We start from the raw sequence: 15,315 nt of genomic DNA on the forward strand, positions 1-15,315 counted from the left end.
CCTCTGCCCTGCATGTGCTTGGAGCAGTGCGTGACACCGACACCGGCCAGGGGCGATCCTGGGGATGTGAGGCAGCTGGGACAGCACAGGCTCTGGCCAGCCCAGGGCCTGCCACTCACCCAGGGCACTCTGCTGACCATCTGGTTGCCCGGCCCCCACTCTGTCCTGATGGCCGAAGAGTTAGTGGTTTGCACAATTTTCACAAGTGCACTGTTTTTTCTCACAAAATGATACCTGTAATCCTAATATATAAAACTTATGTAAACAGTTAAAGGTCGTGTATTAGTATCCATTTATTCTGTAAATTCAAATCTATAGCCCCCACTGGAGAATTCCTGGAAGCAGAGAGGGTCCCCGTGTGAGCACTGCATTTGGAACAGGGGGTTTGGGACGGCAGCCGCAGGCTCGCATTGGCCTCAGCCTCACTTATTTTCGGTCGGTTTGTTGGCCCCCAAAATGCTGCCTGAGGAGACCCCTGACCTGCACGGTTCTGCGGATGTGGTCCGGGCGGCCCTACGCCTCGCCGGCCAGCAGGCATCTACGAGGCACTCGGGTCTCAGGACAGGGGTCGTGGGCAGCCTCGTGGGTACCTGCCAAGTGGACCTGACCCCGAAGATAATGTGTCCCTGCTGGAATGCACTGATGTTTAGGTTTTCACAGCTGAGCACTCGCTTTATCGAGTGTCTGAAGGAGGTTAGGAGATCGACTTAAAGAGTGGACATCTGAATCTGGACCCCGAAGGGCCCCGGCCCGACTCATGCAGCCCTCTCAGAGGGGGCACCTTTCCTGGTCGCCAAAAACCTCCCTTCGACGGCGTCTCGAAGATGCCTGGATCTCAGGGGCCTTCAAATAAGGCCTGAATCTTTAGAAGCTCTTTAGCAGGAAGTCCTGGCCCCTGGGGGATGAGGCCTGGCTGTGGGCTGCGTCTCCGGACTCACGGGGGCTGTTGGGGTGGGAACAGTTCCTCTGCCCCCCCGCTGCCCTCTGCGTGGCCTCAGGTGCCCTGGGGGTCATGGCGCCACAGGGGATCCCTCGAGACCCTTGGTCTTCCTTCGTTCAGTTGCTCGGCCTGCGTCCCCATGGCCAGCACAGACCATGGAACGTTCTTCCTTGTTCCGTCCCGGGAGGTGCCCGGCCTCGTTCTTTGCTCTAGATTCTTGTTCTTTCACTCCCCCCACTCTCTCTGCGACTCTCCCACTGCCCTGATTTTCTCCTGGTCCCTCCACTCCTGCACCACTTCCCCCCACCCCCAGCCAATGCTATTTAAATTCTGATTCCTCTTCTCTGCTTCACCGTCTTTTAATTTTCTCATCAGCTTGGCTTCATGCCAAAGAGTATTCTTTCCAAATAAAAATGGTAAAGACTTTTTTTTTCCCTCTCGTAAGAATTTTACATAAATGCACTACAGCACGCCATTAGGAGGGAGTGTTCCTAAGTCAGTTCTGTTATCAATTAATAACCTCAGCTTCTACAGCTAGATAACTTTTTCCTTGATTATAAAAGCCGTGCATATTCATTGTAGAATATTTGAAAAATGCAGAGCAGTATAAAAAGGAAAATAAAATAACCCATTCTCCCTCCAGAGAGAGGAAATTGCTGCTAACATTTCAGGACCTCACATGCTGCCGTTTTCTCCTGTGAGTGTGTGAGAATGTGTGTGTGTGTGTATGTGTGCTTGTAGCTTTCTTTGACATAAATTTTTATCCTGATCATTTTCACTCAGCATTAACATCAGCAGTATTTTCCAAGATATCATTAAATAGTCTTCAAAAACATGATTTTAATACCCATATAATGTTCCATCATGGAGACTTAACTAAAATGTAATCATTTCATCATTTATGAGAGAGTTAGCTTAATTCCGTTTCTCTGCAATAAATGACACCAGAAGAACATCCCTCGCCGTGCATCTTGGCTTGGAGACTGGCAGTGCGGGGCAGTGGTTTGGGCATAAACCCGGGAGGTAACTGGCTCTCCGTGAAGATAAGCTGATTCATGAAAAGTGCCCGGAACCATGCCTGGAACTTAACAAATGCTCCTATTATTGTGTTTGTTCTTATTATTTCCTTAAGAGCAATTCCTGGAAACGGGATTCTGGGTCAAAGGGCACACATATTGCCACCTGCTTTCCACCAGGGCTCCATGGACCCACCTTCCTCGAGGGGCGTCCCCTTCGCCACCCCCAGCCAGAGTTGGTGCCGTCATTTTATTTCAGATAACCTCCTGAGGACAGTTGTAGTTTCACCTGCAGTTGTAAGAAATGCCACAGAGAGCTCTGTGTACCGCTTACTCAGGTTCCCTCGATGGTGACATCTTGCAGAACTCCAGAACAGTGTCATGACCAGGACACTAACACTAAGACATCCACCCCCTCATTCCCATTTTCCCCATTTTCTCGTGCTCATTTGAGTTCTGTACGATCTTATCCTGTGTGTGGGGTCTCGTAGCCACCGCTACAGTCACGAAGTAGGACGGTTCCATCCCTTTTATAACCACACCCACCTCCTTCCTCCATCCCCTACCCCCGCCCACCCCGTCCCTAACTCCTGGCGGACACTAACCTGGTCTCCATTCCTATAGTTTTGTCATTTCAAGAATGTCAAGTGAATCATACAGTATGTAACCTTTTGGGATTGGTTTTTATTTACTCAGCATAAATCCCTCGAGATCCACCCCACTTGTTGGGTGTATCAGTAATTCATTCCTTTCCATTGCAGGGTAGCATTCCATGGCGTAGACGGACCATGGTTTGTTTAATATTCACCCATTGATGGGTGTCCCGGTTGCTTCTAGATTTTGGCTCTCCATCCATGATTGCCAGTTTGACTATTTGCCTTCAATTTCTTGGCTATGTTTAGAAGTCAGTAGGCTTATTTTGGTGGGGTGGAGATTTCTGATGTCAGCTTGACATTTATAATTAATAAACGTGATCATCAAGTGACGAGAGTAAATGAAAGTATGACCCAGCGTTAACGCTGAGAGGTAAGATGCTCAGGGGGTCCAGATCAAGAGCCAATGTGAACAGCAGGGAGGGGCCAGAGTGAGCATTGCTGGAAAAGGTGTCCAGTTCTAATTAACCAGAGGAAGAAAAACGGAGCCCTTTGCCCGTTTAGAGACACAGAGCTCGCTCATCTCCCTCCTCGGGAAGGGCAGCTTGATGGAAAAGGCAAAGTGCCTTCTTGCCCTCTGCCTTTCGGAGCTCAGCATCCCCGTGTCTGCAGACCTGGGCACATCTTCAGCTGGAGCCGTTTACAGTCGCTTAGGGGCAAAGACCGTAGAAGAATTATAATGAGCAAAATTTTGCTCGAGATTCGTTATTCCAAGTTCAAAGAAGCTCTGGGAAGACTGTTGCTAAGGGAGTTGAATAAAACATTTCACAGTCGGTATAAGCAGTTAACAGCCAGACAATGCACGTAATTGCATGTTTTACAACATCCGACCCCAAAAGCAGGACTTACCTGACACAGATCGTCTTTTAATGATTTTGAAAGGTAACGCAGACGTTTTCTGTGATTTTGAAAGGTAACTAGTGTCTAGTGTCGTCCTGGTTTACCAGCTTCGTGGGATCCTTTGGTGAAAAAGATTGCAGCTGGCCTCACAAAGGAAGTTCCCCCAAATTCCCAGGGACACTGCTCTCTCTGGAGGGCACCTCCACCCACCTCCCACCCTGCCGGCCCCTCGTCCCTTCCTGACATCCTCAAACTGAACTTTCCCTTTGTGATGTGGTGGGTTTTGTCTTTCCCAGCCTGCAAAGCAATCCAAACCGAAATTGCCTTTCGGTTATCTCATTTGTCCAGGACCGGGAGCATTTCATAACGTAGCACCACAAATATCCGTGTGAGAAAGCCGCAGTTTCTGGAGGTCACTGACTTCATGCCAATCCAAACTAGAATTGGCAAACCCAGCGAGAAATGTTCTCCGCAGCTGCGAGGAAGTGCCTCAAATAGAAATAAGAAGCTGGGCTGGGGGTCCGCGGTCCCACCCGGGGTGGGAGATGTTGGAAGAAGCCTCAGCACAGGGCTGAGAGGCACTGAGAGGCGTGGGGGCTTGTGTGTACCTGCTTTCTGGGTGGCTCTGTTCCGTTATTACTGCTCCGTCTGCCTTGGCTCCTAATTTCTCAGAAGAGGGAATAATTTCCTCAGCAGCCACTGCCAACCATATTTGGGCTGTATAGACACCGAAATGACAAGGGCAGATGGGGCAGCAACAATGACAAGTCATTTTTATATGTGGAGCCCAAATAAAACAATGCTACACCTGCCCTTGCTCGTGCATTCCTGCCTGGCTCCCGGAGCCTGAGCCCCCTCCCCAGGCAGCCAGGGTCTCCCTGCACGCTGGGACCAAATTGGCCCAGCTCTGGGTGGTTGTCCCCCCGTGTGGATCCTTGGTCAACCGCCTTAAAAATGGAAAAGGCGAGAAGCAAAAGGAGAGCAGATGATGGACATTAAAACTTAAAAGGTTTTCACATATGTGAATTCACGCGTGAACTTTAAGTCGTACCTGAAAGGGGCGTACCTCCTTAAATGCACACTCCAAAAACCAGAACTGATATCTGGCAAAAATGGACCGAAGCAGCTGCTGTGCAGCCAGCGTTTCCCGAGCATCCGCCCCGGGCCGGCCTGCCCCAGGTTCCGGGCACGCCAGAACAAACTCAGCCTCCACGTCTGAAAACAGACTGGTGTGGCAGCTGGGACCGTCTGTGGAGTGGACGTGAAAGCAGGTGCCGGGCCTGCCTTGTTCCACGGTCAGGGACCACAGGCAAAGGCTGGGAGTGGAGTCAGGGTGCTACCAGGGCAGTGGCACCCACCAGCCCCTTCCCTCCCGGGGGCCCCGGTTGGAGCCTGAGCTGCATAGAACTTGTGCATGTCACAGTCCAGCAGCTTCCTCCGTGGTGCATCTGCTGCTGAATTGCAGGACTGGTCACCAGAGGTATCTCCCTGGCCCAGTCCCTCCAAACTGGAAGGCGGGGCCCACGGGCTTAACACTGCGCCTTTAAGATTCACGGAAATGCAGTGCAGACAGCCGGGAGAGCCGCCACCTGGACCTCTGTGGTCCGGGCTAGGAGCTTGCAGCCTCAATCGGGAGGTGGACACAGAGGAGCCCTAGCATCTTCTCATGCGCAGAGCATGAGGAAGCCCTGATGCCAGGGCCCACTCAGTAGGTGGAAGAACCTTCCGGAAAAGGTCCAGTAGAGGAGGAGCTGCCCCCGACTGGGGGTGAACACCTCGTCACCTCTGTTGGTCTCTCTGGAGCCTGGAGCTCCCGCTCTGCCCCACGTCATTGCTGGCACCGGGCCATGTCCTGTTACCCATTTGGTGCCCCCACCATCAAAGTCCTGTTTCCACTGCAGGGCATCTCGGGGGCTCCTTGTTCACTCGGTCTCCTCTCCCCTCACGATACCCCTCTGCACCCTCACTGTGCATCTCATGCTGAAATACCAGCTATGTTTCCTGGTGGAAGGTCCTGGTTGGAAGCCCTCCAAGGAGCTGGGGAGCCCTTGTATTCTGGCTTTGGATTTACAGGAGGATCACGGCGCGCCCTCCAGGAGCTGGAGTTCAGTGATGATCAATTCGTCATCCGCCTGACCTCCTATCGGGGAACTCAATTATCTGGAGCTGCCGTGGCGGCTGGAGACCCCATCTGTCCTGCTGCCCTTTGGCGTGAAAACAGCACAATGTGTGGCTGGAAAATGGGAACTCAAAGGGCCGCTTTCTGCATCCTCGTCTCGCTGAGCCTCTGAATGCGGTGTCCAGGGGGAGAAAGGAAAACAGAACCCTGGGCGTTTTATCAGTAGAATCTCATCCCTGGAAGAGGCCTCTGGACTCAGAGTGGAGAAGAAGCCAGTCCCTGTCTTTGAGAAACTGCCCCGTCCTGTTTCTTTAACCGGAGGCCACCTGGACGTGGCAGCCCTCTGGCCATCTGCTCCACAGTCACCAGCCCTGTTTTTCTAAGTGTATTGGTCCAGGCACTTCTGATGCCAAGAAACAGAATCATTCTCATGCAATCCAAGAAGGCCTGGGTTTGCATGGGGGTCGGTGGTTGTGGGGAGGGGGCTCACCCAGAAGCTGCTGTAAGGATGCTGGGAAAAAGCCCCAGAATCTGGGATACCGGGAAGCCTGGGCGGTCTTGGGCTCTCCCCCTCTCTGCTCCTCTCCCTCTGCCCTCTGTGATCAACGCCTCCCTCTTGTCCCTCCTCCTTATTCATCTCGGGGGTGACCCAGTGTGGTCAGTCCAGCATGACTTCCAGTGACCCTGTGCTTACCCTAACGGCCACCAGCTAAGAATTGCTTAGTAAAAGTTCTCCTGAGGAAGGGTGATTACTGGCCAGACAGTCAGAGGTCGGGTATTGGGGATGGGGCAGGGTCACCAGGAGCCAGGGATGCCTGTCCAGGGCTCTAAGGAGCACACGCTGACGGCCAGGTGGTGGAGGCACCCCGTGCTGCGATGAATGTGGGTTGACCTCTGCAGTCCCCTGGGTCTCGCTCATAAATCCCCACCTGTGAGGACAGTCCTAGAGGGTGTCTGTTCGAAATGTCCCCACCCAACCAACCTGGCTGGAAGGGTACAGCCCTGACCACAGCCCTGGGTCCCACTTCCTGGGGCCTCCCAACAGGAGGGGGTCAGGGCTGATGGTCCCAACTGTGAGCCGAGCCAGAAGGTCTCGTCAACCTGCGTGTGCTCCGGGATACTTGTCTCTCTTCCCCATATTCACTGACTGTCAATCAATCCCAGCAAAGCAGCGGGACCATCCTGCTGTGAGTGCACAGCTTGGGGTCTCCCGGGGCCCCCATTCCTGCCTTTCAGGGGTCGAGGGTAGCTCCCTCCCCAAGAAGCAGTGGGAACACAGGAGCTGAATTAGACCTTCTTTCTTTAAGCTCTGGAAATCCTGCCGTCTGTAAATTTAAGTCCTACTAAAATAAAATTGAATGCCGAAAAAAAAGTGGCAGAAAGTCTTTTGGGTGCGTTTAAGCCACTTGGAGCCCATCGGAGCCTGCAGAATCACAGGAATTTAAAGCCAGAGGGAACCACGAGATTCATGGGCAACTGAGATGGTTTGAAATTGAGTTCCGTGTTAAAGCAACAGTGTTCTGGATGATTCCTTTCAAACATGTTCCCTCACACGTGGCTCATCACGGCCCCAAGAGGCAGGTGGAGCTGATGTGGTCAACCCCATTCACGGAATGGTAAATTGAGGCTTCCAAATAGTTAGTTGTGGTCTTGCCCATGAGGACTAGGGGTGTGTGAGGGAGAAGCCAGTGGACAAAAGGAGGAACTGGCAGGGACAAGCCTGGGCTCCCAATTCCAGGAAGTGCCACTCTTTCCCTGACCCTGTCCCTAAGAGGAGGCTGGTTTGAAGACCGTGCACACAGAGGCCTGGGAGTCGTAGCTGTTGCCATCAGACGGCCTGGACGGCCATGGCCTGGGATGCGATCCTGACGTGCCACCCACTGGCTGGGCCCATGGGAGCCCCACACGGCGCTGTGCGCCTCGGTGTCCTTGTGGAGGTCCCCTAGAACGAGGCTTGGCTTGTGGTTCGCGCTCAGTGAACATCAGTCTTTCTGTTCTGCAGGCAGTAGGAGCTTCCAGACGCCCAGGTTCCCGCTGCCATTCTCAGGCCCCAGCTGAATATGAGGAAAGGGCAATATCCGGCAGACGAGGGGCCCTCCGAGTTCTCATTTGTTTCTCTTGTCTCGTTTTAATATCACGGTGCTGCCAGTCAAACCGCCTGAGTTTGGGGGGATCTGCTGTGCTTGCTCACAAACTCCCACCCCGCTCTGCCTCCAGTTGCATGGAAACATCGATCTTCATTTCTCCATTAATCTTGCTGCCTCCACATCTCGTTTTTGAATTTCATTTTACCACCCCCCCCCTTTTTTTTTTTGCGCTCCTTGTTTCTGGATAAAGGATTTGCAAAATGATTCCACGTGTGAACAGAAAGCCTTGTGCCCTCCTGACAGGGCTGCCTGGGGTCTGTCTTCTTGGCCAACCAAGCGTTTGTGTCCGGCGTGGCTGGTTTCCCACAGCCAGGAAACCGGATCCGGGGAGCTTCTCCTGACCACCACAAAGAACACCTCTGTCCCGGCTCTCCCGAGGTCGGGGCGCACGGCTCCTTCACCCCAGCTCCGCATCTGCTTTGACCGTGCTAAAGCCTTACTAACTACGGAAATAAGGCAAAAGCGTGGGTCTCACATGGATATAAAGTGACCACGCGTCAAAGATTTCTACCTAACTCGTTAGTTGAACAAGGGCACAGGTAAGGTGTTACCACCAGTTGGAGAGAGAAATCAAAGAACCGTACATTTACACACATAAAGGAACGTTGAAATGGATACACCGATGGCCGCAGCGTAATTTCCTATTGGAGACACCCAAGGCACTCTTTTCTGCTTGTTCCAGACTTCCTTACAGCCTCTCTTACAGTTGTCAAAAGCAGTCTCAAAGAAAGGTGATTCCGGATCACAGAGTAAGGCCGGCCGCCTCAGTTTGGATGGATAATTTGCAGAGGGGCAGCGAGAGTGTCCTTGTACCAAATGGGTCCTCCGGAGTCTGCCTCGCCGGGAGACTCCCTAATTGGACTTTGCAAGGCTGCTGTTATCTGCTATCCCGAGGGCGGGAAGGCGAGCACGTAACTGTCTCCTCCAGATTTCACTGCAGTGCTTAGCGCTTTGGGGGAACTCCTTTCTTGTCAAGGTCCCCAGAATATTCCAAGACCTCTGGCCTTTCTTCCCACCTGGAAGGCTGGGAGCCTGAGAGCCGGGTTCCAGGTCAGTCCCCTGGGGAGGGCTGTGTCAGCACCGACCCCCTGTGGTCACTCTCAGCTCCTTATGAGTGTCTGGTCGTACCTGGGAGCCACCAGGCCCTTCTCTGGAAGTCTCCGGGCGGACCAAGAGTGTCAAAGACACAGCCCCCGTGCCTGCCACTCAGCCCACCCCTGCCTTTTACGGCGTCGGGAGTAAATCCACAAAGTCACCATGCACCACATGGAAACGGACTCCCGAGGGTTCAGGATGCCCCCGTGTGTCAGCGGATGATGGCCAGGTCCCCGGCCATGGCTCTCCCACACCACAGCCCCACGGCACAGCCGGAAAAGCCGGGGCATAAATATGGCTCAAGGCCCGTGCTGGGGGCCGCTGGGGATGCGCCGTCGTGAAAATACAGGCCCGACACACAGTCAGATGAAGGCAAGACCCCTCCAGCAGTGGGGTCGGGAGGCCGCAGAGGAGCTGGCAGTGCGTCCTGATGGCTGGGAATAAGGAGAGGGGAGGAGGACATGATGGAAGGGGAGCTTAGAGCAGTGGCACGGGGTGGGGGCTGCCGGGGAGGGGTGCCCGTGGGCTGGAGAGAAGGGCGGGGGTAGGGCAGAGACAGGATGGCGGCCGCAGGGTGGACAGTGCAGACCGATGGCGTCATCACCGAGGGTGCAGATGCCACGGGGAGAGACAGCAAGGCCTGGGAAAGCCGTGCTGGCTTTGTGTCAGCGTTGCCAGGCCAGCAGCACACAGGAAGTGGGGTTAGTCACAGAGAGACAGAGTTTATGGGGGAAAACGCTGCTTCTGTATTTCACCGTTTCCAGTGAAGGAAGAGGCACACTGGTCTTTGCTGAAAATACAGGGCTCCGGGCGCTGAGAAATAACCACGCTGCTCAGGCCTGCTTCTCACCCACGGCCAGGGCCCAGAGCTGACAGGCACAGGGGGCCTGCACAGCACTTCACCAGGGAAGCTTAGAAGGAAAACATCTATCGTGAGGAAATGGGGGGCCTTGGCATGGACTGTCCCACGCGCTGTCCAGCCTTGGAGAACGTCCGCCCTCGCTGTACTTGAAGCCCCTTCCAGGGAGGGATTCCTGAGTCGAGACTCACAGTCGGGACCCCTTGGACGAAAGATGCTGATGCAAATGCCTGTCTCTCCTGTCCAGCCGGGGCAATGGGCGCTGTACCTCCTGCATGACTGGCTTTACTGTGGAGGACAGCAGGTCACGCCAGATCTGTTCTCATTATTTCTCTGTCTGATTTAGTCGTACAACCTCAGCCTCAAATCCTAAAAGACAATTTTCTTTTTAAGATTATTATTTTTCCTTTTTCTCCCAAAGCCCCTTGGTACATAGTTGTGTATTTTTAGTCATGGGTCCTTCTAGTTGTGGCACGTGGGATGCCACCTCAGCATGGCCTGATGAGTGGTGCCATGTCCGTGCCCAGGATTTGAACTGGCGAAACCCTGGACTGCCGAAGCAGAGCGCACAAACTTAACCGCTCAGCCATGGGGCCGGCCCCACAATTTTTTTTTAAGCTAACAGCCTTAAAATTTTTTTTTATCTAATGGTCCCCACGAGGTCATTGGAGACCCCCTGTGATGATGCGATGTCATTAAGCCAGGGTTGTCAGTCGGTGTGTCACACATCACCAATGATGGGCGTGTGGCAGCAGGTGCGTTTACATAGGTGATGGCTCTATTTTTCACAACGCTTTCCAGTGAACAAAAGAAAGAATTTTTTGCGACCTGGATGGATGGACTACATGGAAGGACGGACGTGTAACATTCCAGTGTCCACGGTTGTATTTTCTCCTTTTAAAAGAAACCTGCAGGTTGGGACCAGAGGGAAAGCGCATGGAATCGGGCCTCACGGTGGAAGCAGCGGCCCCGCTCCCGCCCACGCCTCACGCCCCCTTGCTTCTGCTTTGTAGGTGGTCTTCAGCAAGTACTGCAACTCCAGCGACATCATGGACCTGTTCTGCATCGCCACCGGCCTGCCTCGGTGAGTGAGCCAGAACCGTCCCTGCTAGAAGGACGCCATTCTGCTCCACACCTTTAGTTCACCTTGACAGGAAGGTCCCTAGGAAGGGCGGTCGCCCAGTATAAGAGATGAGAGGTGAGGCAGAGCCAGTGGGCTCGCCTTGCACGCGGGCGTCAAGCCTGGGGGTTTTGACCCCGGCCACCCCAGCTGTGTCTACACAGAGGTGACCATTGGGCAGAAGCAGGCAGAAACTACCATTATAAGAGGGTTTTTTCCTTTCATTTATTCATTTGCTTTTGGAGGAAGGTTAAGGGGGGGTGGGTGTGTCTGGCTTTGGCCCCCCCTCCAGCCCCAAAAACCCAGCAGGTGCCTTTTCTACCTCAGGAGGGGTCGTCCCAGATCAACGTTTAGGAAAAGACTCACTTCAGAAATGCGTTGACCCGTAACCTACCTTATGGGATCCTCAGAATTCCAGAAGAGTTATTTTCCCAAACCAACAGTTTGTTTGAGCACGTGGGTCTTCTATCCTAACTTTCCGATTATCTAGAGTGACCAGGAGTGGCTTTGGCGTGGCGGTTAACCGTGAGGTTAGGATCCAGTCGGGCAGGCGAGCGATGAGGACAATAGCAGTCGACAGACAGGTGCGAAAATCCTGACATGACGGCAAATGGCAGTTTGTAGCAGCAAAACAGCCCGTAGTTTGGGGCATCTTTTGGCACCGTATATCAAGCCCTGTGCTAAGAAGTGTACGTGAGTTATTCTTTATAGTAACCCTGTGATTCCAGGTCACTCCCATTGCTCAGATTTTAAAAATACACAGCAGAAGACCAGAGAGCTTAAGTAAGGTGGTCAAGATCACACCGCTAAGAGGCCCCCGGAGACGGGAGGCTGAGGGAGCTCAACTCACCCACCAAAGACTGTGTCGTGGGAGAGATTTATGCCTGTTGAGTGGATTCCCAAAGGGACTGGACATAGGAAGGCAAAAGTTATCCTTGGCCAATACAAATGTTCCTTTCTATTTTACCCATTATTTTTGATCTCTCAACTCAGTAAATTAGACTTTCTCCAAGTCCCATTTTTAATTACTTTAAAATCAACAGTGCATGTAGAATGAGCCACGGCCGTGTCACCTCATTTACAAATGGAATGTCATGTCTCGAGGACAGCGCCTCTCGGCCCTTTGGGTGGGCCCGTCCCTGGTACTCGTGTGCTTGTGCTTGCGGGCTCCCATCTCGTGTGAGGCCCCAATTCCAGGGTGCGCCCCAAGGTGTGAATGCCACGGGTGAGAACACTGACTCGGCGTGTCTTTCAGGAACACGACCATCTCCCTCCTGACCACGGACGACGCCATGGTCTCCATCGACCCCACCATGCCCGCAAATTCAGAACGGTAAGCGGCTGGTGGCTTCGTCAGCTCCTTGCTCTCGTGGGGTCTCTGGCACTTCCCTGCACACGTGGGAGGGTCTTGGTGGTTGTTTTGTTCATTTACTGCTGTAGGAAAATCTGAATTTAAACCGAAGATGGGAGGGTCGGGATGGGAGGGCATGTGAAGAGGCTTAATTTGGCTTGTTCCTGTGCAGGACCAGTCACTTTCCAGAAAGCAAGGAACCTTTCTGAGGACTCCACATTCAGTTCTCGACAAGAGCCCTCTGAAGAGGTGCTGTCGTTATTACCGTTGTAGAGATGGGGAAACTGAGGCATGAGAGGCTGAGTGACAAGTAGCAGAGCCAGGTCCTAGGACCCCTGCATTAACCGCCCTGCTGTCCACCTCGGGGAGGGCTGCAGGAGATTTCCTGACCAGAACACCTGGGGGACATTTCTCATTTACCCACTGGGGCCAGTCCTGGGAGGACCACGTGCTTCCCGTGGGACCACCGGACCACTCTGCACAGGAGCGGGGAGGTAGCCTGCGGCGGCGGAGGAGTGGGAACGAGGGGAGGCCTGGAAAGTAAATCTGCAGGTAGTAGAGGTGTTTGTGCACATATGTAAATTGGCAAAGCGGCCATGTGTGGCCTGAAGAAGGACAAGGCCTCTGAGCCGGGGCCCTTCCAACCGGTGACCGGCCCTACACCTAGCGGCCTGGCAAGTCCCTGGGGGCCTCCCTCCTATTTGTGCCCTATATTTGCGCTTATATTCGCCTGGCTGGGCGAGGCAGAATTTAAACTGGGTATCCTGCAAGGCCGGGGTGCAAGAGCCTGGTTGGGCACGGGGGTGCCCTCAGGACCCCTGCCTGTCACACCTGCTCTTCACTGGATGTCCCCTCCGAGGGACATGTGTTAGTCTGGTCATTGGGATGCCCCGCCCGACTGAAGCACGCCAGCCGGGCTGAGCCTGCAGGAGAAAGTTTGCACCAGGCAGGCCTCGCGTGCCCCAGCAACTGGAGGCCCACGGCTGCTTCATGACAGCTTGGAAATCTTGGGGCTCCCTGTGATGCGGTGGCCTAGGACCTCCACTGGAGGTTCCCCCCACCCGAGGTGTGCACACGAGAGCACCCAGGGGTGGGGCACCTGCTTTTCTTCCTCCTGCTCCTAGAAACCAGCCTGTCAGCCATCCACCCCGAGCAGGTGCAGGATTCCCCGGCCCTGGGCAGGGGCAAAAACCCTCTTGAGGACAGCTAAGGCTTTGCTGCAGGGAGCCAATCAAATAAGAAACCCTGTGGGAGGCACAAATTCCTGGAAAGTCTTAGCAGCCACCGCTGTCCCTGTGCTCAGTGGCCTGCGCCCGCCCGCCCACCCGCCCCTCACCGTGCACCTGCATGCTTTGGCCAGGCCGCCCCCTCCCGCTGTGCCCATCCGTCTCCCTGAAGAATTCCCTCCATCATGCCCCTGTGCGCTTTCGCTCTGATCACCGGCGCCAGGCTCCCGGAAGGAGCCGTGCTAATTGGCTCCCCAAAGACTCCAATGAGATTCTTGTAAATCTCATCGCGAGCTCCATCAGAGGAAAGTCACCGAGTGAACTGTCACCCTGACGTCCGCAAGACTGAAATGATCTTGTCAGAGGGGAAATTTCATTAACGCCAGTGCCTTGTGAGGGCACGCTCGTCTCTGACTGAGGAAACTAAGCTTTTCCTGAATTGAAGCAGTCTGTCTGTGTAGCTTGTCGATTCATACTTTGTCACCCATCATATCTGGTTTGGTACTTCATTCTGTGCCAGCGCTTCTCAGCTGGGGGCAGTTTTGTCCCCCAGGGGACAATGGCAGGGTCTGGAGACAGGTTGTCACAAACGAGGGAGGGGAGTGCTCCTGGCATCTGGTAGGCAGAGCCCAGGGCTGCTGCTCCCCGTCCTATGGTGCACAGGACGGCCCCTCCCCAGAGACTTCTCCGCCCCAAATGTCCGTGGTGGCCAGGTTGAGAACCCTGGTTTACATGGGTCTCTACCATTTTCCCTTCACAGAGTTGCCAGTTGTGCACTCAAAGGTCACCAACCTCCCGAACCAGCGGGCCATCAGCACCACCAGCTGGGGGGCCTTGTTGAAGCAGAGCGCCCCTCCTCCCTCCCTCTCCCCCCCCCCTCCGTTTCTGATTGGAGAGGTCTGGGTGGGGCCCCAGAACTGGCGCTTCTGCGGGTTCCAGGTGACGATGCTGATGGTGGTCAGGACGCCTTCAGAATCACTGTGCTGACCACTGGGCTTTTTCTCCGCTTCAGCCCCTTTGCCTTCTCCCTGCATTGGAGGTGGGGGACCTTTGGCATTTTGGAACTGCCTCCTCCGCGGGCTTCTCCCCCATCTGTGTCTCAGGCTTGTGAAATGTGGGTGCTCTCGGCCCCCCTTCATTTCAATCCTGTCTCACCCGTAGTGAGGCCTCCCATCAGCTCTATGTCTCGACTGCCTTTGGGGGTCCCATCCGTTCTAAACGTGGGCAGTAGAAACAAGTCCAGCTAAACCAGTGACTTCCAGCCCTGGCTGCAGATTACAACCATCAAGGATCTTCAAGAAGTCACTGATGCCCAGACTCCTCCTAGGACCAATTAAATGCGAATTTTTTAAAGCTCCCCAAGTGACTCGAATCCCAGCCCAGGTGAGAACCGGTGATGCAAAGTGCGGAAAACCTAAGAAACGACTCTTGACCCAGGTTGGTGCTCAGCCCTCCAGTGACCAGAAAGTCACATCTCCCCAGCACAGGGTGTTCTCTTCTCGGACAGTCCTGGATAAATCTAGCTTCTTCCTAGCAAATTGCCAAGTCGACGGTGCAGTTGCTCAGGTTGCCTCTCTAGCTCCCTGCACTTCTGAAGACCTTGCAGCCATCCTGCATGGACTGGTCACCTCCTTGTCTCCCCAGCCTCAGACTCAGGAACACCTCGTGGGAGGGGCCAGCCGGCAGGTGCTGGTGCGTCCGCCGGTGCTGAGAGTGCTCCCGGTTCCCCGCTCCCGGGGGGACTTTCGTGATCTCTTCTCCAAATTCCAGGGGCTCTTAACTGTGACCGCCTGGATACTGATCGGAAGTGGGGGTCCCAGCTGCCCCATCTCTTATGCCTCAACTCTTTGGCTCCTTCCCTGCCCCTCATTTCAAACCAAATACCATGACCTTCGGAGTCTCCTTCTTGCCTTAATGCCTTCCTTAGAGAACCTCAGCCGACCCCGAGT

At 54.2% G+C, this 15,315-nt stretch overlaps 1 protein-coding gene across 4 annotated transcripts in view; it reads left to right on the forward strand.

Moving 5' to 3' along the window:
- Positions 1-15,315, forward strand: part of PDE9A (phosphodiesterase 9A) — an 89,552-nt gene that overhangs the window by 17,989 nt on the left and 56,248 nt on the right. For 2 of the 4 annotated variants that reach the window (XM_023630231.2, XM_023630230.2), the window contains exons 2-3: positions 10,683-10,753; positions 12,045-12,122. The exons of the other annotated variants lie outside the window; for them this stretch is intronic. In XM_023630231.2, coding sequence (XP_023485999.2) covers positions 10,683-10,753; positions 12,045-12,122 — 149 coding nt within the window. The remainder of the gene's footprint in view (positions 1-10,682; positions 10,754-12,044; positions 12,123-15,315) is intronic. 4 annotated transcript variants of the gene reach the window in all.

Source organism: Equus caballus, chromosome 26 (assembly GCF_041296265.1).
Source record: "Equus caballus isolate H_3958 breed thoroughbred chromosome 26, TB-T2T, whole genome shotgun sequence".
Taxonomy (NCBI): Eukaryota; Metazoa; Chordata; class Mammalia; order Perissodactyla; family Equidae; genus Equus; species Equus caballus.